Raw genomic sequence first — 27,187 nt, 5'->3', positions numbered from 1 at the left:
GTCTGAAGGCCCTTGGACTGTAGATGAAAAAAATAAATAAACAGATGAATAAATAAATAATAATTAAAAGTCTTGTCATTTGTTAGTAATTTTTTTTTTTAACTCCTTGATGATCCTGTAAACCAACATGTGTTTGATGCCCTGATATGTTTGTAGAAGAGCATCAGTTGCCTTTCCGATTCTTTCTCAGAGAGATGATAAATTACATCTGTGACCAGCTGTCACTACAGAAGCAGAATCAGGAGTTACTCAGGTTTGTCTGTCCAGGAAAGAAATAGGAGCTACAATTTACTGACATGGAATCAGCCTAAACTTTCCTTTCGTCGTTGTACTCCACTGAAGCAATGCTGTGTCTTTTGCTTCAGGCTTGTTATTTGCCAAATGTTTGACCTCCTGTTCAAAGTCAAGTCAAAGTTTTATTATTTTTTTGTTTTTGTTTTTTACTGCTTTGTGATAGAAAAGGGTAATAGGTAAGTGTCAAAAGGAGTTACGAACAACAAATGCACTTCTGATAAGAGTACTGGTTGCTTCTATTACAATACCTTTTTTTGCCTTTGTGATTTTGGTTCAGTGTTTTCTGTCTGCCAGAAATATATGAAAAAACAGAGTTAATTTATTTTATTATTTATTTATTTATTTTTCCTCAAAAGCAATGTTATCAAATATTTACCCCCACAATATAAAAATCCACCTAATTACTAGACGAGAAGGCAGACTTGGCAAGCAGCAAAAATGTTCGTAAATCATAATTAGCGCTGTGGAAGCATCTAGTTCTGTGGATGAGGTCCTAAAGCTGCACTGATCTACGAACAAAGGCCACAAGCAGCTCATTTCAACAATGATCGAAGCGGTCTACTAAGAACGGTGCAAATTAGAGCAGAGCTGCCAACAGGCTGGCATGCTGAGAATCAGGAGTGTTTAATTCATCAGCAACACACTCGCATCCAGTTTCTTGTTACAAACAGGTCGTATTCAAATCTACCTGATCACCTGTTCTGTTGTTTGAGATGTGCTGCTCGGCTCAGATTGAAAAAGAAAGACCGTTTATTTGTAACTCCCACAGTGAGACTGTTAAAACAATCAAATTTAAAATAAAGCAAGATGTGAAAAGTTGGATTAAAAAGTTTTGTTGCAGCAGAGACTGCTTTACAGTTTTAATGGGGATATTTTGGGTCACATGAAATCAGTCTAATTTGTTTTATATTTATAACAATAAACAATGCAACTGGCAGTAAAATGGGTATCTTTTAAAAAATGTAAAAAAAAAATCAAGAAGTATATGTGCAACAAAGCTAAACACAAATACACTTGGGTCTACACAAATTTAATACTGTGCCTGGATGATAAGTAAAGAGAGCCACTAAAATAAACCAAAGTTGTCTTTGTAAAAGACAAGAGTCTTTGTCAGTCTGCTCTTAGATCTGTTAATACATTGTATGGTGTTTAGAATAAATACAAATTGTACTTGTTACAATTATCTACTATAACAAATAATAATAAAAAAAATCTAATAAAAAAAAATGAAATTAATATTTTGCATATAAATATATCAGAAAACTGTTTGGTCTGATAGTGTGTTTAAACTGCCCACCCCTCTCTCCACCCCCAATTTGTTAAATTTCTTTTTAAAATATTAACATTCTTACTATGGTGAGCTTTGGCAACCCCTGTAAGTTTAGCTTTGAATTCATGGCTGTTTCCGCTCACACTGGGACAAAGGCCAGTGAGCAGGTGTGTCACTGATTGGACCCCACTGACCCTCGACTCCTCTCAGTCAGTCAGGCCTCACCTTGTTGGTCAAGTTTATCTGACCCCTGCTGACATGTCACCTCCTCTGTTTGGCACCCTGTGACATGATTTAGCATAGCGTCGTCTTAGCATTGTGTGCTTTTACTAACATTAATTTAAACGTTAGTAATAAATAAATTACTAACACAAGTCTGTCAAGGAGTTTTCTAAACAAGTTAGAGTCCAAACCAATAAATGCTTAGGTTTACTTTAAAATAAAATATTATCATAACATATTTTGTTTGTACAGTTGGTTTTGTAATGACTTGATTAAAAAATATACCCTATTTATTAGGCAAAGGTTGAATGTCAGCACTACTCAAATTATTAAAATATTGAATTTTCTTTTTACATTTCCTTTTTCTTTCTTTTGAGTATTGTTTTTTTTTTTTTACTATTAGAAAACATACATGACTTTTTTTTATTATACATCTATGTGGCTTTTTGCCCCTCTGAAAACATAAATAAATAAATACAGTTAAATAACTTGTATTTTTTTGTCATTAGTGTCTCAGATGGGTGTGGCACAGGGACACAACATGTGTCCAGATCCTGGGATTCCAGATCGAGGAAAAAGAAAAGGCTCTGATTTCAGGTAATGCAAGGTGACATCTACAGTAAATTCACTAATAATTGCCATGAAATATCCTGAGATTACTGAACAACAATCAAAATAACACAATGGAAGTCTGTAGGTTCAAATAACAAACATGCTAATTTGGTTTTGCAGCCTTCACTGAGGCCATTTTTTATTTAGATAACATGCCTCCAATTAGGCATAATTATTTAGATAACTTCCACTATGATGTATAAGTGTGCATCAGTAAAGCAACAAATAACATTGATTTCATTTAATGGCTCATTTAAGCATATATTATCTTTTATTCATGAGCCAGGATGTGAGTAAGGAGTTCTTAAAGGCTTTTTAAAGAGATGGCTTGTTGATTGGGTCAGACCAAAACAGCAGGTTTAAATAGAAGCTTTTAGAAAATAATAGGCTGAACCTTGTAAATTGGCAAGGTGTTAAAATGGTGTGACTGATTTGTGTAAAATGAGTTTTATAATAAAAAGGAATATGAATAGGTTTATTGACCAGTCCACAGTGTATTCCAGTCCTAATCATGACTTCACAATGTTCACAGTTAGTTTTTGAACCACAGTGCAATATTGTGACTGCTACGTAGTGCTATCTTAAAATCAGCAGCTGCATTTTGAAATTTGCCCCAGCAGATAAATCGTTACTCAGTGCCAAGCTCATGCAACCGAACCAAGAACAGAAATATGTATGCTTGAACAGTTACGGGTCCCCTGCAATTTTAGCCAGTGCACAGTAATAGGCTGCATCTGTGAGGTGCTGATATTACCATAGGGATTATGGGATGTTGTTTCCTGTCAAAGCCCCTAGTCTGTATCAGTGGTCACCTGTAATGCAGACAAATGGGTGTCATCTATATCCAGAGATTTGGCACTTCTGGAAATCACAGCCAGGAAACAAAATAAAACATACGTGTGTTTTTCTTTCAGTTAACATATTTTCATGGTTCTCCTACATCCCACCTTGTTTTTTTTTCTCTTCTTATTCTTGTTGTTGGTTTTGTTATTTTGTTTTGTTTTTTTCTTGTACAATCTAACTACAGGCGAGGAGCAACTGTTCATTTCTCCTGCGATGAGGGCTATGAACTGCAGGGTTCAAAGAGCATCACTTGCCTCAGAGTGACAGACAGCTATGTAGGCTGGAGTGATGACCGACCTATCTGCAGAGGTAAAGCTTGACAAGTCTTGTCCATACGCATATGTAATGGAGGCAGACTCAATATGACCCCTATTTATATTTCCAGACATAGCTGCTCAGCTCAGGTCTGCTTGGAAGTCTGCTGTCATGTTTTGTGGGTGTGCAGTTCATTTTATTCTCCTCTCTCTATGCAGAACTCCCAAGTTTTTTGTTGTTGTTTTTTATTTTATTTAGTTATTTTATGATTGACTTTGACCTTTAACAAGTTTTATCTGTCTTTTGTTATTTAGTCGTGCTAGTATAGTTGTGCCCACCAATCCTATTTGTTCCATCCTTGACCATTTTGTATCAAATCAAACAAGCAAACAGGTTAGGCTTAGGGTTTTACTCATATTTTTAGTCTTTCTAACAATCTCAATTAATTAGATTAAATTCAATTTTTTAATTTATTTTACGTTTACATAGATTATGAGAATCTAACAAAAATGCAATTCTAAATGCCTCGAAATGTTGTCAGACTAAATATGTAATTTCTTTTTATGTTAAGTTTGCTTTTTAAAGCCTGTCTGCATTAAATAGTTCTATCTGAGGGAAAAAAAAAGATTTGTGGCTATGTCTCACAAATTTATTATTAATAAATTTCATTCTTTACACAAACGCATACAGGTTCCCTTTTCATTAATCCTTGCTTACTGGTCACACCAGGTTCTTTTTTTTGCCACTGATGAAACATTATGGTGGGGTGTTTGAAATACAGGGATAGTATGGCTTGAATCAACTTCTTTTTGTCTGTATACTTTTTAAAGTCACTTTAATTTTTACCAGAAGTTATATTAGGTATCTCATTTGCTCCTTAACTTCAACAAATTTCTTTAAATTAGAATAGCAGTAAGTTGAGGGTATCAAAATGGCACACTCTGACCCATTCAGAAGGTCTACAACACCTGAACGACCTCTCTTAGACATTATTAATTAAAATTAGGCTAGTTCATTCAGACTTTTAAAAAAGCTTTGAGATTTACTTCCACAAATGTACACACATGCACACTATTTGAACTTCTCTGCTTTAATTTGAGGTGTTTAACAGTTCTGCCATGCAGGGACCCTCAGGCCTCAATAAAAAGTCACCTTGTCCCTTTAAAGCTTGATTTGAAAAAGCCTCACCTACTCTTTCAATAAAAATATTTAATAAGGAGCTCCTAATGACTCATTTCCCTGTTGATTAAATTGAATAAATCTAGAGAGGTCCTCCACTGTGAATTGCTACCCTCTTCCATGAATTGTTACCTTATCATGGTGGGGTTTGTGTACTTGAATTATCCTGGGAACTATGCTGTTAGGGGTAAATGCCCCCAGTAGGGTCTCCCAAGGCAGATTTGTCCTAGGTGACAGGCCAGACAAAGAGCAGTTCAAAACCTCTTTTATGGACAAAAGACATGTTTTACCAGTGCCTCACCCTGGAGCCAGGCCTGGGAGAGAGGCTTATCGGCAATCGCCTGGTGATTGGGCCTCTACCCATGGGGCCCAGTTGGACTCAGTCTTAAGGAGTTATGTGGGTTTGCCTTCCTGTGGGCCCATCACTTGCAGGAGGGGCCATACTGGTCAGGTGGATAGTGCTACGGGCAGCAGCTGAAGGCAAGGGCCTTGGCGCTCTGACCCTAACTTACCAAAGCTGGCTCTTAGGGCATGGAATGTCACCTCTCTGGTGGGGAAGGAGCCTGAATATGTGTGTGATGTTGAGAGGTACCAACTAGATAAAGTCTACAACCAGTCTACATGTGTTTTGTGGAGTTGAAGAAGACATTTGACCGTGTTCCTCGAGGAGGTCCGTTACGGGTCCGTTACTATGGGCCATTCAGTCCCTAAACTTCTTCCTAATATTATTATTACAAATTCTACTTTTTTTAAGTACTTTCTCACTCCTCTTTTACAGTGTAAGGCATTTTGAAGGCTGCCTGAAAAAAACAAAGAACAAAACAAGCTGTCCTTGTTTCTTTTATCTCCTTTACTGTATATGCATCTCTCTGAGCCAAGCATCCAGTCACTTTAGTTTCAAAGTTACTGAGTTAAAACATATTTTTGGTTGAACAAGCTGAAGTGCAGCTTACATTATTCCCAGACTTTTATCTGTGTAGTTATCAGTGTTGACTAAACTTACTGTCTCTACATGAGCTGAAAATTGGGACTAAAGCATTTTCTGTGTAGGCATGCCTCAGTAGTTCATTTACTGCAGGAATACTGAAGCTGTAACATTCATGATGTTTCACTGGGATTGAATTGGAAGTTTTGAGACCTCTACAGGTCATTTTCTGTGCAAAAATAAAAAAGCACCAGTAAAATGTCAAAAGTAAACTATGCACAAGAAAAATGTAGGAGTAACAAAAAAAGAGAGAAAAAACATATTTAGAAATAGAGTAAAAGCCTCTTCTACCAAATTGTAACATGGCTCATGGATTTAACTGGTGATCCAAAAGACAATTTGACACCCTAAATCGTCTGTTATTATTTTGTGTGTTTAAGCTGTCATTGAGCGAGCATTTGTCTTTTTTCTGTGTTGTCTTGTAGCTCCTATGTGTGGAGGTCAGTTAAAAGGACCAAGTGGTGTCATCACATCTCCTAACTACCCTGTTCAGTACGACAACAATGCCAACTGCACTTGGGTCATCACTGCAACAGAGACATCAAAGGTAAAACCCAATTGAGCATGGGATTATATTGATGGCTTTGTAATCAGTAGGTTTGTGGCCTGCTAAGTGGTGCCAGATACCAAAAAAAAGAAGCTGACTGCTCGAAGCAAACCTGTTGGGGAGGAACTCCTTAGGAAACACTTGTCTGACACACAAGATTCATTCTATGCTATCATAATTGCTACAGGACACTTTAGCAGCAGTTCACCTCACCATGTGACAAAGTGAAACATGTGAGAGATTAAGAAAATGAATTTTGGGTTACAAAGAAAACTGGATCTAAGCCAACAGCAGACAAAGCATATTGTTAGAAATACCTGTGGTGACGGATAGAAGAAGAGAGGGAATTGGACAGGAGAATAATTGAGAGGGTTTGAGAACGTGCTTAGAGGATAACATGAAAGTCTCATAGCCATTCTCTTTAGACCATTGACTTTGGTTTGTGTTCAAGGCCATTCTGCTGCTCCTGTGCCAGATTTTCCTCTCTGAACTCAAACAACATTGTTTTACAGATCTATTTTCTAAGTACATTATGCCAAGTGAAAGAGTCTATGTAAGGTCTGAGGCAAGTTAGGAAAGCTGATCAGCAACAACTCACTCCTACAGAACTCCACCCTTTGTTTGCAACTATAGAAACACACTTTGACACACTTGGGTGTGTACCCAGCAGGCAGCGTGCTGAAACAGATAGTGGTATTTTAAGCTGACTCTTGCTGTGTGTTTAGAGTAAGATGGAACGAAGCTGTTCTTTCTGTTTACAGATGTAATGAGCTTCTATTCTTGTCCGTCCACATAGGCCCAGCCGTTAGCTGGGGTACTGCAGAGGGAACAGGACAGGACGTGACAACGCTCCACTTGGTCTAAATTCAATCATATGACATTGTGACAGAGTGGGTTTTAGGAAGGTGCCTCACCATAATGTCCTAAAATACTAAAAGTGTCCATCTTATTGGAAATCTTTCTGCTCTTTTTGCATCAACATCAACATCAGGGACACTGCAGTCTTTGTTCTGCAGCAATGGAAATGTTAGTGATTGCAGACAATGATTGCACTGGTGGGGAGGAGACAAAGTTTTAGTTACTTGTTTATTTTTGGCAGAGCTTCACTACAGGAGCTGTATTATTGGCACCAAATTCAGACTGCAGCATGACCCCAAACGTGCTGTCTACTATTTCAAATAGATATTTGGCTTCAACATATTTAACTTTGTGTGCAAATATTTGAAGATTCATCATCAACAGAAACTGTCCAAGTTCTGTGGGATTCCAGAAACAATCTATTTGCTCAATCCCCCCAAAAAATCTACCTAATGAGGAAAAAAAAAATCCAACAACCAAAAAATGCACGTTAAATCAAGACTTTTTGTTTTTAATGCATTATCGTTCAGAAAGTTAACTAACACCTGCTGTTTGTCTGGTTTTAAAAGTGCATGCTGTACTGTCACAACTATCGTACAACAGTTGTAACACCTTTTTTCCCTAATTTTGCATATGTCTCACTTTGTTTTATACTTTACCTGTTGGCTGACATATGGGAGACAAGTTTGCGGTATGAAACTCTATTTATCGAGCGATCTGACCTATTTTGGCCACACATCATCAATCTTTTCTCTCCACCTAGGCAATTTTCATTAGGCATGAGGTTTAACATAGGACAGAATGCAATTTGCATTTATATAAGCTTTTTCATTAGGCCTTGCTTCTCTCAGCCTTCTGAAAACATTAAGAATTTGTCGAAAATCAGTGGCAGCCAATTTAATCTAGAAGTTAAAAATAGGGTTGTTGATTTTTTGGTTATTTCATACCAAAAGATGCGATTATTGCCTTTCTTACTAATACTTTGCTTTATCCTAGCTTATGTTATTTGTTTCTCTGCCTATGTTAAAGTTGTATTCAGGGCAGCTTTTTTTTCTTTATCTCTGCTCCCACCTGCAGCTTTTGATTGAGGTGAAATTGTTTGCTCAGTTATATTCCTCAATGTTACAGTCTAATTTCTCAATATTTTTTTAAAACTCACTTGTAACCTGCGGTACATACAGTACATTCACCTTGAGAACAGCCTCAAATCCCTTGCCTCACCTGTCGATGTGCTTTAAGTCTGTTGAAATGGGCTCCCCGCTGTTTTGCTGAGTACAGAGTCAGGGGTCGTGCTGACTGTCTGGCAGGCAGTCAGATATTTGATTAATGGGAAAGATTTCATAATACCCAAACTGAAAGTCAGATGTAGTAAGGTTTACGTGAAGAGTCATGTATACATTGTGTATTCCAAGCTAATTTTGAGGAAGCTTGTTAAAGTTGTTAATTTAATCTTTTGTGCTAAATAGTTGTACCAAAAAAAGACCTTCTCAGTGCAATACATTTACCTGCTACATTAGTAAACTGACATGTGTCAGCCAAATGTTTAATGGGACTAATGAATGATGGATTGATGGACAGAAACACCGGATATCACAGATGGAAAGAGGCCCCTTCGCTGCACCTGGTTTCAGGATGGTTCCAGCATCTGACAGTTATGGTTGTCTAGGTGATACCTTCGCTGTTGTCTAGGTAATCAAGCTGACATTTGAGGATTTTGACCTGGAGAGGGGTTACGACACCCTGACGGTGGGAGACGGCGAGATTGTGGGGGACCAGAAGACCATCTTTCACGTGTGAGTGGCTCCTCTTCGACCTTCATCTTTTTCCCCTCTAAACATTCCTTTGTTCCGTAACCTCTTTGGCTTACTAGTCATTTTCCTTTTTATTTTTTTTTTTGCCACTTGTGTTCTTTGAAATCATATTCTGCCTTTCCTCGTTGCGCTCCCTCTACCTCCCGACTCCTCGCAGTAGCCTGCTCTCTTCCTTCGCCCCCAGCCCTTTTTTTTCTCACTGGCACAGTTTCTTTTTGATTTCATCACCACCTGATGTACCAGTGCATGAAAAATAGATGTTGCACCACATTGTCACTCATGTCTCTTTCAGTATTAAAAAAAACAATATCACAGCCTTGTGGCCTGTCATTTCAAACTGCATATTGATGCTCCCTAATGGAGGTTAAGCTAGCAGATGCTCTATAACAGTTCACAGGATGTTATTAATTGTGCTACAATTTACCACCTTCATAAAGTTTTCATAGATTATTTTATTTGAGATTGCTATGGTGGGATGTAAAGTGAGAAAGGTTGGTGATAAATGAAACAAAGGTTTGTCATGGAGCAATTTACTGATATAATTTTTTTTTTTGTGCACATGACCTACCACACACACAAATAAAATTATCCCCTACGCACGCACTAAAAATTACTTTATTCATTCTGTTATGTTTTTTCCCCTCCTCTCAAATTGTTTTTTTAGTATAACTGACAAAAAGACCTAATTTTTTCCACACAAGCAAACTAGTAATGAAAAATATTCTGCAGCAATCAGCACAGTTAAACTCTATATTTTTGTGAATCAGGCAAAAAAAAATTGTGGCGTGCTGAGAATTATTTTTGTAACTTAAGGTCAGAGGCATAAAACTGCAGCAGAGTCATAACTGTGGCAACAAACAGGCACTGAGTCACAATCAATGAAAACCTTTCAGCGTTAAAGTGCTACTACTGTTTTTACCTGCAGGGAAAATGATGTGAGGGAGCAACACAATTTTCATGAGCAAACCTTAAATAGGCCAAAAGGAAGAATAATAGTTTTTACTTTGATAAAAATAGATTTGATTGGGATGGTGAAAGATGACAGCTGTGTTTTTACCCCAGACGGGTTTTATAAATAGGAATGCGATTTAAGAAGAAGCTTGAAGTAAAAATCATTTTGTATTAATCAGCTTGATGCGAGTTTACAGGTCAGTCATGTAACATAATTTGAAATTAGGATGTTTTTGGTTGTAGAAATAAAACACAAAAAGAAAGGAGTTGGGAGTTGCACATACAGCCATAAAACCGCACCTCCCAGGAGGTATTAAATATTTTATCTTCTCTCCCACATGTTGACAGAAAACCATAACAGAAAGGGGCAAAAACACAACCAATGTATCCAGACACATTTACTCATCCCACTATTCTCTGTATTCCATCACTAAAATTAGAAGCCTTAATCACTTACTCGGCAGCTAAAAACTTCCTAATTAGAGCTGGATGGAATTACTATTCAAATAGGATTAAATTACGACTGTGGCATTGACTGATCTTGCCTTCATTTTCCACTTTCTTTTCCCCAGCTATTTTGCATTAAAAGCCTTGATTAAAAAAAGGACATTTCTTAGGTTAATGTTCCTCATATGAGCTTTAGAGTCCAATAATTTAATATGTAATCAAAAGGTATCATACTTGTGTCTTGCAGTTGAAAAAAAGATGTTTATTGATGCATTAAAAGTAATTACTTTTACTATTAAAGTGACAACAAGATCACTGTGCAGTAAAAGCAGTCACTGTTCAAAGCGATTTAAACCACAGTCATTGTAAACGCAGACATTAACGACACTAATTAAGCAAGGGATATATGCACTGCAATAAACAAAATGTTTTAATTAGTTATACAGTACATACAAGACAAGCACTCTATTTTTTTTTTAAATAAAAAATCTCCTCTTTTCATTGTATAGCCTGTCTGGTACCACCACTCCAGACCTTGTGGTTAGCACCAGTCATCAGATGTGGCTCAATTTTAAAACAGACGACACCAGTGGCTCCCTTGGCTTTAAAGTGTCCTACGAAGGTAAGGATTGCTCAGAAAAGTTGTTTTTTAAATCTGTAAGATGTTTTAGCTTGCTAGCTACAGTTGGATATTTGTTTGACTTTTGTTGTTGTTGCAAAGCTTAGTTTAAATAAAGTAAACAGTTATAGTGTTTCAACAAAGTTTTGATTGATTATAGTTTATGCTTGATTTTAAATTGCTGATAGTCCCAACTGACATTTTTTGGGCATTGTTAATAACCTTTACAATCTTAGATATTGATTCACATCCCCAAAATTGACATAATTTGCACCAACAGAGCCTTTTTTCATTTAATTTAATCCCATTAGTGTACCAGTAATTTTAATTCTGATTTTAGCTTGTAATATGTGTTGATCCATGCAACATGCAAGCTATATTATAAAACATAACCAAAGTTAGTGCCCCAAATAATACTTGTTGATTGAAACTATTTAATGCCAATATGCAACCCAATTTAAGATGTGCAAAGACTTCAATGGGCTGAAGAGATCTCCTAAAGCCTGACAAATAAGTTGTTTAACACTGTTTGGCAAAATTAAATCTGGAACTGATTATTATGTTTTTATATCAATTACCAGCATCATGTTTGATCCATTTGACATTATCGAGGTCAAAAACAGTCAGTGAGTCTCGATTAACTGATGTATTTGTCCTACTATCATTAAACAAAGCCTTTGCTGTTGTGTGTGTGTGGTAATTCATGTTTAAAGATAAATAGGAGTGACAATGTGTGAATGTATGTGTGTCCTATCAGTTTTTGTTTTTGCTTTTTTGTTTTCCAGAAAAACCTAATGTTTGTCTCTGTGAAGCACAACAAGTCTTTCCCCCTGACCTCACATTCTTGTTTTTCATCAGTAAAAATAACAGAAAGTGGAGCCGCATACTGAACCAATGTGTAATTAAAACAATGAGTTCTACTTAATGAAGGGGAAGAAACGCTTTGAAACACTTCACCTCCCAGATTGGAGAAGACCAAAATCTCATTTGCATTTTCAATTACTTGTATTTTAAGCCTGATCATCAAGTTTAGTTGCAAATACAGTAAAACCAGTTCTCACACACTTGCACACTTCACTATACATATAGGTTTAGGTCACACACACTCAGCAGTGGCCTCTGTTTTTCTGAAAATGCATTGCTGGCAGCTAAGCATTAACACCAGAGAGCAGGCCACAGTAAACTGAACCACTTTACTACTTTATTAGAACATTAAGGATGAGTCATTTAAATCTTTTCAATCTTGATGAAAATGCATGCATCAGGCAAATTGTGTCTCACATTAAGGTCACACCATTCTGTCCATTGTATGTTTATAAATCGATCAACCATACGCAGAGGAATTACATTGTTTGGTTGACTATTTATCCCTCTCACTCCTGCAGTGGACTAGAAATGCCTTTACACAAATTCTTCAATTTTGTCTGAATTATTTTTTCATACTTTTATTACTCAAACATGTCTGTGACCATGCAGGGCTTGATAATTAATTAATTTAGACTAAGCAGATATTGAATGACGACACCTATCCTGGTTATTACATTTAAAATTTCTCTCATGTCTTCCCTAAAAATTACAAGTCTTCACAGCTGCTATTTAGATGCTCATCACTGCTATTTGAAATGTTGAGTGTATATAGATCTGATGTGGAAATTGTAGTTCTTACAAATGCTAACAATTTGATTTGTTGAGAATAAAGTTTTAAGATTGACCATTTTGTTTTGTGTAACATTTCATTAAAAAAGTGGAACTTAGTTAGTTGGCTGTCGTACACTTCCTCTGGACTTTATAGGAAGATATGACAGCGCTATGATTTTAGCTATAGTGACTTATTATGTATTCCTAAATGAGGTCAATAGTGCATGCCTGCTTTAAATATATATATTTTTTAAGCAATAGTGAAATTGTAGATGTAGAAAGCCATTTATGACAATGTATGATTTACTGAGTTAGACCATTAAACCTGACTAAAACTCATTTAGCCACATTGGGACTTCAGAGATTGTAGTGTAGATGTCAATGACAGTTTATTTATCTTGGCGTGTTTGTTACAACTATAATTTATGGTTCTATCGCAGTTAATAAACAGGTTCTTGGGGCTTAGATCTATGCCTCTATGTTAATTCCTGACAACTTCCAAGAACCCTGAGCTTGAGAGAGCTGCTGTTAACAAGTGAATAAGAACAAAATCTTACATCACTTCAAAGTATAATTTAGCTGTGATGCTGTGTATTTCCTTTGAAATAAGACACATGCAACAGTATTCATGTATAACAAGATATTCTCTATGAAATGTTTAATCACACATTTTAAAGAACTTCGATTTTCCCTAAAGTTCAAATTTAGGGGGCCCATTTGTCCAAAAGGTCTTCTTTCCGTGCTGTAGTTTTTGTCTGTTTTTTTTTCCTTTCCTTCTTGCATTTGCATTAGTGTTTACCTATAAATGTACCTATTAGCTGATTTTAAAATGAACTTACTGTCAGATTTTGCACATTCTCTCTCAGGCTTAGCACAAAACTCACTCATCTTTTAAAGGTGACTTCCACGTAAGATCAATGAGTTGTCTTTTGTATGTGGCTGCCTTAGGAGAGCCATACATTCAAACAGCAGTGAGCTCTAAGTATGTGTTCTAAATGATGATCGTCATTAGGGCTGAGTATGGATTTATACCGAGCATCACCCCTGGTGCGATTTAAAATCATATTAGGCCCTGCCATCATTTCCTGGATGAATGAGCTTATTCGCTCTGTGTGTTCCAGATGCCTCAATAGGATGCCTCAGCATTTCCATTTGCAATCTTCAGCCTTAGAAAGTAGAAAGAAGAGTGAGTGAAATAAAGGGGGAGGCATAAATCTTGTGATAATGAAATTGGCGTGTGTGGTTTTAAGGAAGAGGTGTGTCCGTAAAGATGAGGATGTGTTTGTGCGTTAGTGTGAAAGTGCTCATGTCAGCTTCCAACAGAAATGAGAACATTTGTCACACAGTGCGGATACATTTGCAGTCAGATGAGGGTCAAGATTACAATAAACTGAGAGAGATGACACTGTGTTGCACACATTAGGGTAAAACTGAAACGCATAATCAGCAAATGGGAAAATTATTTTAGTTTCACTGTTGGAAAAAAGCTTGTTTTCATTCCGGCAGAGTCCCTTGCAATTTATGTATTGTTTTGTCCATTAAATTAGGTTATGTGATCAACCATTCTGTGCCTTAAAAGTTGAAAAATAAACTATACTGACATGTAAAGGACTTTTTTTGTCTGGCAAGTAAGGCTAAACAAATCTGACTGACTGTATTAACTGGATAAAATAAAACCCATATTTATTTTTGGGCTAGTAATGGGTATGTTTTATCTATTAACACTCACAGTGACACTAAATATAAATGGTGTGAATGAAAACCATTCTGTACTATGTATAAAATAGAGCAAGGTAGTAACGTAGCAATGCTAGAATTAATGATTTAAACAATTTTGTTTGTTTGGAGTTCAGGAGTTCAAAGAAAAAAAATACTCACCTGTACCAAACTAGCTTTTTAAAACCAATTAAGCTTATTTGTTTACTTAATTTGTCAGAAATCGTGGTTGTAATTCGAGTACCCGTTTAAATCTGTCCATTTCTGTTTGCACAGAAATTGATCAAGGCAGTTGTGGAGATCCAGGAATCCCAGCTTACGGAAAAAGGGAAGGGACGGGCTTTCGCCATGGGGACAGGCTGTACTTTGAGTGTCTGCCTGCCTTCGAGCTGGTGGGAAAAAAGAACATCACCTGTCAGAAAAACAACCAGTGGTCGGCTAAGAAACCCAGCTGTGTTTGTAAGTCATTGCACGTCACATATGGCTCAGATTTGCATGGGTTTGTCAACACTGACAAGGCTGCATAAATACAGTGCAGATGAGTACAAGGACAGCTGCAGAATAAAGGATTAGATTATCCTCACAATTTGTCTGACAGTGAGACTGCAGATTTTAAAACAATGTAGGGGATTATTATCTAATTAATGCAATGGAATACGCACACAAAAATGAGTTGATGGATGAGTGTGAGACAAATAGTGAGCTGACCATGAGGATAATATTTGTTGTTCTATTATTGATAACACAAAAGGATCACTGATATGAATGGCACAAAAGTGAATTAAGTTTTAAATGACTGGGAAACAGATTATCTGAATTCAATATTTAACAGTTAGTGACAAATACAATAAACTATGCACATCAATGTCATCGGAGTTGACAATGGAAATAAGATAACACTCTTCTTAAGTGTACAGCTGTTTAATGCCTAATTGGCTGTTTGTCCCAGAGTTAATGCATTTATTCATGTCCTTTTAAGTCTAAGTATTTTCAAATCTACTGTTGTTTTTTTGTCCATCAGGGACTACATGACTCATTTATATCATTGTCATAGCCATTTTGAAATGACTTCACTTCCTCTTTCTGGAAATTGGAAGTTATATGGTTACTTGTTTGGAAATTTTTTTGACCTAAAGGAATAGTTCAGATATTTCCAAATGAAGTTCTGTAAACAAGTTGTAAAGAGTTATTATCTCAACTGCTGTGGCTAGCTTTTTAAACAACCTCAATTTGGAAAATAGTTTAATTCTAACTAAATTACCAAGTTAATAGCTGGACGAAGCTGGGCTAAAAGTGGATTCCTGCTTCTCTAAAACAACTCCAATTCCAAATATTTCTGAGTGGTACATGCAAACATTGTTCTACAAATGTTTTACACAGCTGTCAGTTTTGTAAAACATGGTTATTCTGACAAAAATACTATGAAAGTACTGCTGGGAGTGTCTGAGGCTGCACAGGAAGTGCTACAGCTAGCTGCTGCTTCTGCTATTTGTCCTTGGAAAAAATAAATACATAAATAAAATAATTTAATAACGATAACTGTGACATGTGAAATGGCTGGCAATGGAAAGGTTCATAAAATGGTTTTGCATTAACTGCTATGACATGTTTGAGACTAAAATTGCTTTAAAATGAGAGTGGTCTTAGTCTGGCTCAGACTAGCCATAAGCTTATTAATTTGTTTAGAATTTATTTATTTCACTCTAAACTGAGGTTATTCAAATAGCAACAGTATCTGCCGCAGGTTAAATAATAATTTTTCATATCTTTTCCACAAAAAAAATCTCAATTAATGCTTTTACTTGTGTTTGTGCTGGTGTCATTTCAAATGGATAATTTAAAGGGGACCTATTATGCTTCCATGAACAAGGTAGGATAGGTCTGTGGGCTATACAAAACACGTTCAATAAATTCAATATACAAAATCATTCTCAATCATTGAGATTTCACCTGATCAGTTCTGCCTGTTTTGAGCTCATTTCAGAATGAGCTTTTTTAGGGCTATGTCAATTTTATGCAAATTAGCTGTTGTTGGCCATGCCCCTCAACTTTGTGCCCAGTTTTAAAATACCGTTATTAATTCACAAAAAAAGAAAAAAAATTGTCATCAAAAATAAAATGAAGTCACGCAGCTCTGTTCTCCGTGACTGAGAGAACATGCAGGACACGTTCTATACTGCAGCCAACAACAAAAAAATGTTCCTTTTCCCATCGTTTAGCAGGAAAACCAGCAGAACAAACATGACAGTCTTCTTGTACTGAAGTGGGTGGAACTCCACTTGGTGAGGGGCTGGGCTTGGCTCGGGGGTTGCTAGGTAACAAGAACTGTGACACAACAGTCCCAAGGTTTTTGAAACGGGTCGTTTTGCAGACACCAGAAAACATTCACTTATTGTCAAAAAAATAGCTGAGTGTTTTTTTTTGTTGGTTTGTTTGTTTGTTTGTTTTCTGCGCTTTGACTGTTTCTAGAAGCAGCAGATAACCAAGTGGAAGTACTAAAACATGCAAAAAGGGAATTTTGCATAGTAGGTCCCCTTTAAAGATTCAGTTTTTTTCCTTCTTGGTTTTTTGATTGAGTTCAAGCCTCATTGTGTGCAGCTAGGACCCTTTTGAGAAACTCAGACTTATCATTCTGACAAGAAGAGAAATATATATATAATTTTCAATGAGTCTTGTTAGAATAAAAATCATGCCATTGTGTTCTACTTAATGCTACAAGGCAATAAATTGGTAGTTACTGTGGTGGTGTTAGAAATTGGATTTCTTTTCTGAACTATTAGGAGTCTTCAAAATGTGGGTCTTGAGGTGGATTTGTACAAATTCAATAAAATGAATCGAATCGTACTGTCTTGTAGTCAGAAGTAATTGGGATTTGCTCAGTGTTTTCAGTGTCCTAACAACTTCTGTTGGTTATTGTATTTTATTTCTTCTTCTTTTCAATTCTATTTGTCTGTACGACTCTTTCCCTCCTCCAGTTTCCTGCTTCTTCAACTTTACCACTCCATCCGGCGTGCTGCTATCTCCCAACTACCCTCAGGAGTATGGGAACAACATGCACTGTGTGTGGCTCATCATCACCAACCCTGAGAGCAGAATCAATCTGGCCTTCAACGACCTCAGCATGGAAAAACAGTTTGACTTCCTCTCCATCAAGGATGGGGGAAAGGTTGTGCAAAATTATACACTCCTGTCCTTAGCTACTTTAAATAGCTCTGAATGTGACTGCTTTTATTAACCTATGCATCTGTCACTGGGGTTGTTATTAGGAAAAGCACTTTATGTAATTATGTGTACAAACTCAACAACCTTTCTGCCATATTTATTGCATGTGTCAATCATTTTATCTGTTTACTTTACTGTGGGAGTGTGCAGCGCTGAATTTTTTGCTTTCAGAGGGGAAGATCTTTAAATTTCATCAGTGAAATCTGTGTTTTTCAGGCTGAATCTCCAATTCTGGGTACCTTCTCTGGTGATGCCCTACCTCCTCCCATAACAACAAGTGGCCATGTGGCCCGGCTGGAGTTCCTGACTGACCATACATACACAGACCGAGGCTTTAACATCACTTTTACGAGTAAGGGCTGAATGGCACTTAACATGTGGTAAAGTATTGGTCATAAAATCACACTCTAACCTGGTTTCTGCAGCATTTGTGTAAATGTTAGTGTCTGAGTGTGTAACTGGCCTCATGAATCAGCGCCCATATGTGCCATCTCCCACAGACTTGAACTGTTCCTCACATCAATGATTTTACTCACTCCCCAAAGATGGCAACCCCCCTCTCTTGTTACTATCTAAATATATACTTGACATCCAAGTAAAACACACATATATATCTAATATCCTCACCTGACATACTGTGGCAGTGTTCATTATATGCCATTCCTGGTAACTGCAGACTGTTGTGAGAATTCATCATGGGTTTTGTACTCTGACTCAGTAAACACTGGGTGCATGCTGGTAAACCTATTTCATGGATATATGATACTGTGAGGGTTTGGCAGCAGGATTATCATATTTGTTGTCTATGTACTATTGAGCAGTGAGCTTGAATGTTGCATTAGACCACATCCCCACACTGAATGTCTCTGAGCAAAAAGCCTTGCCCTGATCGCATAACAACTTTGTTTTAGATGCTTGAGGTTTTCCGGCAGATCTCATGCAATGCTTGCATTTTTATTGAAGACAATGCACTTTGATCACAGCTTAAAGTTTACAACTACAACATTTGAGTAGTTGCTTTAGCTAAAATAACAGCTTTATGAAAGCTTTATGGTTTCTGCATGCATCATTTGATCAACCTGGTGCCACAGTAGATTTGCAGTGCGGACACCACATGGTAGCTACAGCTTTAATTAGCAAGTAATATGGAGAAATATATAACTAACACACCATGGTGAAAAAATGTCAACAGAAGTTAATTGAAGATGACGGTCTGTTCCTGTGAACGGTGTCATCTAACTGCATGACAGTTTTTCAGAGGCTGTTGGGTTGAGCACACTACTTCCATCATTTTTGTTAATTAAAGACATGCCAAACTGTATTGAGGCACTTTCTGGCACGTTAATAAATAAGATATTTGTGATGGATGAGGTGGAGCTGGTACTCTGTTTGGGTCCAATGGGTAGAGAAGAGGGATTTATCAACACCTTCATATGTCATCACATACTTGTGTGTACAAGAGTGAAAGAGAGAGACTAAATGAGGGAGATAGTGGTGCAGATGATGCATTTGTTTACATGCCTTTTTCCTGGGTTATGACTCTTTTTAGAGTCTTTCTATCTGGTTTTCAGTTGAATTTTATGCTGAGCTCTGATTGATAAAGTTCTAAAGGCATGACAGCAAATATTCTTGTTTGTTTACTCTCTGGTGTCATCTGAAACTGATGGTCATGTCGTGGTTGCCCACCTTCAAGAATTACTGCAGCAGAGTAAATCAATGTAATTTAGTTTAACAAATTTCCCATTGTCCCAGGATGACATTGCTAAATTAGGAGGGGAAAAAAGAAATAAGGGGAAAAAAGAAAGTTTTGCCAACAAACTTGGTAATTGTTCTAAGATTGTATACCGAACAAAAAAGGAAAACATTTAGCATCTTGCTTAGAAAATGTATTTATTAATTGAATTTAATGACTAAAACTAATATTATTATTATGTTTTTTTTTAAATTCTGAATTTACTGATGTTCTTTACTGACCATCGGTAGCAACTCCTGTAGTTTCAAGCAATTTTTGGGCCCAGTAAAGTCTAAGAAAATATCCCTACTTCTTTCTTTTTAATACAGCACAATGTTTTAGAAACAAACAAAATATGTAATGAAATATAGAATGCCACAGGGCAAAGGGTCCTTGGATCTGAAAACTATTATAATATATGGGGAGGCATATTGTTCCAATTTAGAATCACCTCTTGTTGTGTGCTTTTTCAAACAATGATAACAGCTAAATGCCAAATTCAAAGCTTCAGATCACCAGAGATTTTTAACAGCATCGAGTTTGACGTGTCATTAAAAGCACTGTGGTAATAAATATACATATTAGCTAGGCTAGAAAAAGTAAATGTTAACAATGACCATCATGCACAGCAGCAGGCAATGCAAATATACTGTAAATATGCATTCCCTGCTATGATAGGTTAAAAAGTCTGCTGTGACAAAGGACCTTAGTAAGATCACAGTATTACAATATCCACAATATCCTTGTGATTAATTATAGTATAATTACAGGTCATTTGTTCCTTATTTGTCCCCAACCTGACACCTGTTGTGCTTTTCAGAAAATTTTACAACATTCTCGTTACACCCTCAATTTGTCCTCCACACTAACCTTATCTCCCTGCTGCATTTCCTCAAGCGTTTCGTCACAACGAGTGCCCAGATCCAGGGGTGCCAGTCAATGGGAAGCGTTTTGGTGAGAGCCTTCAGCTGGGCAGCTCCATCTCATTCCTTTGTGAGGAGGGCTTCGTTAAGACCCACGGGTCTCAGACTATATCCTGTATTCTCAAAGATGGCAACGTTGTGTGGGACAATGCTGTTCCTCGCTGTGAAGGTGGGTAGGTTAAGAGCAGCTGCAGATTGCATGTTCTGTACTTTATTTACTTTGTATGGAAATAATAAATAGTTGAGAATTAAGACTGTGACTGCTTCACCTACTTTAAACACTTAAACCCCTGCTGGAATAAGATGAGACCTGTTTTTATGTTCCAACTACTTTGGAATGCAACTTCACAGCACATTTTAACTAATTTTGCTTACTGAAGCTTACTGATTTTTCTGTTTTCTGTTTTTTTTATCAAATCATGCAGCTATAATTAAGTGACGATGGTTAATTTAATTTCCTTGACATTTGAGATCAGCTAATGATAAAACTTAACATGATTCAAAGGCTTTGTTCTCCCAAGTATCTGATGCAGCAAACATGCTGTGCTTACATACATATTGCTGAGCCTTCCATTTACCCCTCCCTGACTTAATAATCAATAAACTATTTCCAGCAAAACAGAAAATGCCTGTATAGCTGGCAAAGCTTAGATAAAGCTTAGCATTTACTATGATTTTTGGGCATCAGCAACAAATCGATGCAATTGCAGACGTGGCATAAACTCAAAGGAGCCTAATCAAGTTCACTATCTATGATATGCGAAAGAAAAACCAATATTAAAGCATGTCACCCCCCCGTGTGTCTCAGCAGCTTCATATTCCTTTGAGGCCATCTATCATACCCCTACGTTTGTAGCATAATGGGTTTCATAGATGTCCTTCAGTATGTTGAGTTGACTGATTAAATCATTCCTCTTCAAAGGGAGCAGGAAGCTGGCACTGTACCGAAGCTCTCCAACATTCCTGTGTGCTCTGGTTAAAGATAGGCAGTTAAAAAAGAGGACCAACAAAGTGAGCTGGAACAGAGACGAGGGTTCAGGAGAGAGGCCAGTGTTCTTAAGTGTCTTTTGTGGAAGTGATCAAAGACACTGTTTTCTCTGTTTCTCTTCTTGATGGGGATGACAGCAGCACCTTAAATGGAGAATGTTCACTCTCATGCTCCCAGACACATGTGGAGTGACAAGCATGTTTGTCAGAGAAATGGTTAACCTTGAAGTGAGCTGTCACCAATTTACATTAGATGGAACTTGGCAGTGGAAGACATGGGAGGAGCCCCGGATAATGCAAGAAATTATCAATAGATGTTGTCATACATCACTTGGGACAGACATGTTTTATTCAGTTGCTGTGTGTCTTTCTCTCTCTGCATTTCTTCCCTCCCACTGTTAGCCCCATGCGGTGGGGATCTGAAGGCTCCCAGTGGGATCATTCTCTCCCCCGGCTGGCCAGAACTATACAAGGAGGCCCTTAACTGTGAATGGATCATTGAGGCTCCTCCAGGCTACCCCATCAAGATCATCTTCGACAAGTGAGTCACCAAGATAGCAACTGTTTTAATAGCTGACTGTTTTACTATCTCAAAACAGTTGCTTTTCCTTTTGCTTTTGGCTTTTACTGCACATTTTCCACAGTTTACCTCTTTGTCACCTCTTCATGTACTGTTTCTGTGACCTATTTATTTATATATTATCTTTGTATCATGATGAATCTAATGCTCATGAACATATACTAAATAGGCATTGCATCTAAAATTTAATATAGAATTAGACATTTTGAAATAGATATATGTAAAGGTTGTAAACAAATAAAATATCTGTTTGTACCTGCTGTAGATAGCTCAGTTTGGATCAAATGAATTAATGTCTGACAGGACCAAGGAGCTAATGGTTAATTCAAACACAGCCACGACTTAAGTGAACAACTTCTGTTTTAAAACAGTTCCTATAACCTAAATGTTATAGCAGTTCATGCATACGCTATTTAATTTACCTTTACACTGCCATCAGTTTTACTTTGTGTGATTATCTATATAGAATTCTGCAGGGATATAATATTCCTGCAGGAATAACCATTTAATGCAAAATTGATGACTCTGTAAAGGTTAAGTTCTAGCAATCCCATGAACATGAAATTTTGAAGATTTGAGTTGTTAAGACAACACAGATCTGCTTTGAGAGTGGGTCCACTTGTTCTAGCCAATATTAGCTTGTCAACATTGTCCAAGCAGACCTATTTCCAAGGTGAATTTCTGCCACCTTAATAACTCCAGTCTTCAACATTTCATAGAAGTCACATAAACTGCAGTGAATTTTTGAGTTTGGGGTAGTTTAAAATGGCAGCAATCCACTTTGTTTATGGTCCAGCTTGGATTAGCTGTTAGACAAAAGCTTTAATTCCCCAAACAGGCTATTAGAAAAAAATCTACAACAGGTAAGACAATAATTGCTTGCAACCTTTGCACATAGCCCTTACTTCAAAATCTCCAATTTGTTCCCTTAAATAAGTCCTTCTAACAGTTAAACAAGTCATTGTATGTCATGGCATGAACAAAGAAAGTGCCTGGTTCTGGCAAGTAAGCAACAAATCTTTTGGGCCCTGTGGACTGTGCGGTGGTTTCTTAACTCTTTAGTACGTTCTTAAACATTCATTTAACCTCCATTCCCCCAATTATCCACAGACATTCTTACAGTTGGCAGACACTGGGGACTGCAGAGAAGGAGGAGGAGACGATTTGTCACAATGTTTAGAGACAGACAAGAGATAGACAGACAGTTGTAGGATCAAAAGCAACATTAATGTTTTCAGTGAAGCCCATCCTTGCAAACCCTCCTGGTTCCTGCTGCGGTAGCACACCATGCAAAATGAATGTAGCATAAATGTTTGTTGCTCTTTAATTTTTATGTAACATCAATAAAATATCACAAACCGTTTCATTTAGATGACATGGTTCTGTAACCAAGCTATTTATTCATGGCTTTGAAGATGAAGTTGCTCTGGCAACAAAGCCAGAAACAACCCCCACCCCGACCCATCCACACACACAAACACACGAGTACACATGAACCCACTAAAGTCAGATATCTAAAGATTTCACAGAGCTCAAACATAAGGATCACTTTGCAAAATGTCACAAAAAGAATTAGACAGCTGTAGACACTCATTGACTGCTTTTTAGGACAAATTGGCTCTACAAAGGTGTTATTGCATTATGATTTTTTTAAACTGAATTCTTCTACAACAAAAGCTTACAGAACCCAAATGTTCCCTGTAATAAAATACCCAGAGCTGCTACATGTTTAGCCTGATTTGGATTCAGTTTTGCATGTGTACCTTTTAACTCTGACTCAAAATGGATCATGAGGAAACTTTCAGCAATGTTATACGCTTGTATAACATGACAATTGTTCCAATAACATATAACAATTAACTCTTTTTTTTTTGGACTTGCATAGTTATTGTTATTGTTCATTTTATATTTGAGTTTTAGATTTTGTTTGCTGAGAAATTCTGTGCACCTCCTTTTCTTATCCAGGTTTCGCACTGAGGTCAACTATGACGTTCTGGAGGTGCGGGACGGACGATTTCCTTCTTCACCTCTAATTGGAAGTTACCAGGGAACCCAGGTTCCTCAGTTCCTCATCAGCACCTCCAACTTTCTGTATCTCCTCTTCACCACTGACAAGAGCCACTCTGACATTGGCTTTCGTATACGTTACGAAAGTAAGGGCCCGCGCAGTTTGATGATGCAAATTCAAATGCACATCCAGATAAAATGCTTGACAGAGCATGATGAAAGTGAATTCATTACAAACAGACAGGTCAAATAAGAGGCAGCTGTACTCTGTACTTGTAAAGCTACCTGTTCTTGGCCGTAGCGATAATCTCCTTATGTTCTGGGTTTTACCTGAAACCATTCTTAATAAAAATGCCTATAATTAGAAAGTAAATTGCTTGAGATAGTTCCTTCAGATATCCCTACCTTGACACATAGTGACATGCATAAAATACTGTTGCATGCTTTCACACATACACACAGACACTTTTTCCCCTTAAAGCAGTCTTCATCCACAGTGTGAATCATAGCTCAAGGCAGTGCTACTTTCATTTCTACCTGTGTGGCACACACTGGTAACCTTTTGCACCTTCTCTGTGGGTAAATCTCTGCTAAGCTTCAATTATTCACCACTGCTGCTCTACAAACTATGCAAGGTGAAGTGGAAAAGACCTCTGACAAATCTTATTGGTTCCTGTTGAAAAATAAAAATTTGGTGAATTATTTATCAGGGTTGATATATAGAAGGAAATTTGCCTTTCAGCATCTCTTGACCTGTTGAAAACAAGATGCTGTAAGCCTGATTACACTGTAAGCAGCAGAATTTCAGAGATTTTGTCTCTTGTTTTGATTATGTGTTGTTTATGCCCTATTTTCTCTCTGTGGTCCCCCTTCTCTCCAGCTCTGCAGCTACAGTCAGATCACTGTGTGGATCCTGGCATACCTGTCAATGGACAGCGGCACGGCAATGACTTCTATGTGGGTGCTTTGGTGACATTTAGCTGTGATGCCGGGTACACACTGAGTGACATGGAGCCTTTAGAGTGTGAACCCAATTTTCAGTGGAGTCGCCCCCTGCCTAGCTGCGATGGTATGTTCCATTAAATTGACCTAGAAATGAAAAGCTGCCTGGCAGATATCTCCCTCCTCATAAATGGGATTAAAGCTGAATTTATTGTTGTGTGCTCTCACCGATGAAACATCTTCAGCACTTTGCTTCATATTGCGTCACAATTAAAGTATACTATTTCTGCGTCATTACAAAATCCATACAAGTGAAAACATTTAAGTTATTCTTGTTTTAAATTTGGAGTTTCTGCTTCATGTTTTGGAAATGTTTTATATGAACAGCAGTGATCCTACGCTTTAAGTTTTTCCTTTTCCTCATCTGTAAACACTTATATTTGAGGACAGTATTGATTTCCACCCACTCTACTAATATTGATAATACCACTCTTTCTTTTTTTACTCTGTGTTGAAGGGTACTTGTAAAATACCTTTTATTACAAAGTGAACACACAGATAACTTTTGGCTGTATTTTCTTGAAGTGTTAACGTGTCTTAGTTCTGTCTCATATCTATCCATCCTTCCCTGTTTTCATGTGCTCTTGTTGACAGCACTGTGTGGAGGTTACATCCAGGGTAACACTGGAACCATCTTGTCTCCTGGCTTTCCTGACTTTTACCCACATAACCTGAACTGCACATGGATAATCGAGACCTCCCATGGCAAAGGTTAGCAGAGAAATTCTGTGTCAAAACATGCAGCAGTCAGGTTTAATTTTCCTCACAATGTCATTCCTCCCCACTGAGTGGCCTTTTTTATTTTGTCGAACAAGCTGTCTTTGTAAGAGTGGATTGCTGAGAGGCTGGCCTGGGGCTACAGTGCCACGGGACAGCTTTCCAGTCATGTCCCTTTTGGTCGAGCTCTCTCATCAATTTGACACAGCCTTATTTGCAGATGCTTGCTCTGGGTTGGTGTGTTTGATAGGTTGTAGCCAAGGAGGATGTCAAATTCATTTTGTATGCAGTCTAAAACTGAGTGTTGTTTCTCCTGAATGCTTAATTAAATATAAAATTCAGTCTAGCATTGCAAATTGAAACTCATTCTTACTTAGATAAAGTGTATTCAAGCAACCATCATTTTCTCTTTTAAGTAAAAAAAAATACTGATGGGTTTTTCTTATTTTTTTCTAAATCAGGTGTACAGTTCACCTTTCACACCTTCCACCTGGAGAGTCCTCATGACCATTTGTTGGTAACCGAGAACGGCAGTTTCTCTCAGCCCCTGTGGAGACTGACGGGCTCCACATTGCCTCCACCTCTCAGTGCCGGCCTGTTTGGAAACTACACAGCACAGATCCGCTTTCTCTCTGACTTCTCAGTTTCATACGAGGGATTTAACATTACTTTCTCAGGTAAGAAAAAAGTACATTTAGTCACTCAGAGAAGAAAACTGGGACACTTGATGCTGAACTGTGCTTATTGTGTAGAGGACAATAAGACTGAGAAAGGGAGGGCGACTGAAGAACCTTTGAGCATATAAACTTAGGAAAATGTTGGACTTTTTTTTATTAGTGAGCTCATTTGTTGCATCACACAGCATCTTTTAGCTCAAGCTACAGCTAAAATATTTGCTAACTACTGATAAACTGCTGTTAAAGTCTGAAATGCCAAATACCAACAATGTATGAAAAGATGGAGTAATTGTTGAATTGGATAATTTAAGAATTTTTTTAAAGTCCAGTTTAAGGCTTTTCTTTATTAATTTTGATAATGTGAACTTTGGTTTTCTATTGCTTTAATCTAAACTTAGATTGGAAAAGTAAGAATTTAAATATATATTTATGTAACTTTTTTACGTGTTGAAACAACTATTGAAAAAATAACAAAAGTTTTAATCTAATAATTTTATTATTTTACATATACACACCAAAGGCAGTGATAAAATTTTCATAAAAACACTTAAAACACTTTGTCTCCATCAGCACTACATCTTTTTTATCATCACGTGAATGTGGCAGTATGATGTTCTTATTGTGTTCCTGTTTTTTCTGTGCCTGTTTTTCAGAGTATGATTTGGAGCCTTGCGAGGATCCTGGAATCCCACCCTACAGTACTAGGAAAGGTCTTCAGTATGGAGTCGGCGATGCCCTCATCTTTTCTTGTTTCCCAGGTTACAGGCTCGAGGGTCCAGCGCGGGTGGTGTGCTTAGGGGGCAGGAGGCGAGTGTGGAGCTCCCCTCTGCCAAGGTGTGTTGGTAGGTGGTCCCATGCTTTATTTTTTAGCTTTATCACCCCCCACCCCCCACCCCATTCTCCAACTGTATTTTCATCACACGAGCCTTTTCACATTCTTTCATAATTAGGTAGCTTACAAATAGCATCAGTTATATTAGAAAATTTGGCATTTTCTTTGTTATAGCTCATTAACGCCTCTTTATACGCCCACATTTTGTCTCCTCATTGGACAGCTTCCCAGAGACAGCCTGTGTGACTTTGTCTAAATTAT

At 37.4% G+C, this 27,187-nt stretch overlaps 1 protein-coding gene across 2 annotated transcripts in view; it reads left to right on the top strand.

Moving 5' to 3' along the window:
- The window catches only part of csmd2 (CUB and Sushi multiple domains 2), a 167,204-nt gene that overhangs the window by 54,036 nt on the left and 85,981 nt on the right, over positions 1 to 27,187 (top strand). For both annotated transcript variants that reach the window (XM_037975734.1, XM_017421301.3), the window contains 15 exons: positions 2,296 to 2,383; positions 3,426 to 3,550; positions 6,086 to 6,207; positions 8,755 to 8,858; positions 10,784 to 10,896; positions 14,524 to 14,706; positions 17,223 to 17,413; positions 17,686 to 17,821; positions 20,099 to 20,293; positions 21,514 to 21,652; positions 23,657 to 23,844; positions 24,579 to 24,767; positions 25,295 to 25,411; positions 25,879 to 26,094; positions 26,748 to 26,936. In XM_037975734.1, coding sequence (XP_037831662.1) covers positions 2,296 to 2,383; positions 3,426 to 3,550; positions 6,086 to 6,207; positions 8,755 to 8,858; positions 10,784 to 10,896; positions 14,524 to 14,706; positions 17,223 to 17,413; positions 17,686 to 17,821; positions 20,099 to 20,293; positions 21,514 to 21,652; positions 23,657 to 23,844; positions 24,579 to 24,767; positions 25,295 to 25,411; positions 25,879 to 26,094; positions 26,748 to 26,936 — 2,295 coding nt within the window. The remainder of the gene's footprint in view (positions 1 to 2,295; positions 2,384 to 3,425; positions 3,551 to 6,085; positions 6,208 to 8,754; positions 8,859 to 10,783; positions 10,897 to 14,523; positions 14,707 to 17,222; positions 17,414 to 17,685; positions 17,822 to 20,098; positions 20,294 to 21,513; positions 21,653 to 23,656; positions 23,845 to 24,578; positions 24,768 to 25,294; positions 25,412 to 25,878; positions 26,095 to 26,747; positions 26,937 to 27,187) is intronic.

The sequence above is a fragment of the Kryptolebias marmoratus genome, linkage group LG5, assembly GCF_001649575.2.
Source record: "Kryptolebias marmoratus isolate JLee-2015 linkage group LG5, ASM164957v2, whole genome shotgun sequence".
In the NCBI taxonomy this organism is placed as follows: Eukaryota; Metazoa; Chordata; class Actinopteri; order Cyprinodontiformes; family Rivulidae; genus Kryptolebias; species Kryptolebias marmoratus.
The sequence above is the reverse complement of the archived record's forward strand: the minus strand, read 5'-3'. Positions and strand labels throughout refer to the sequence as shown.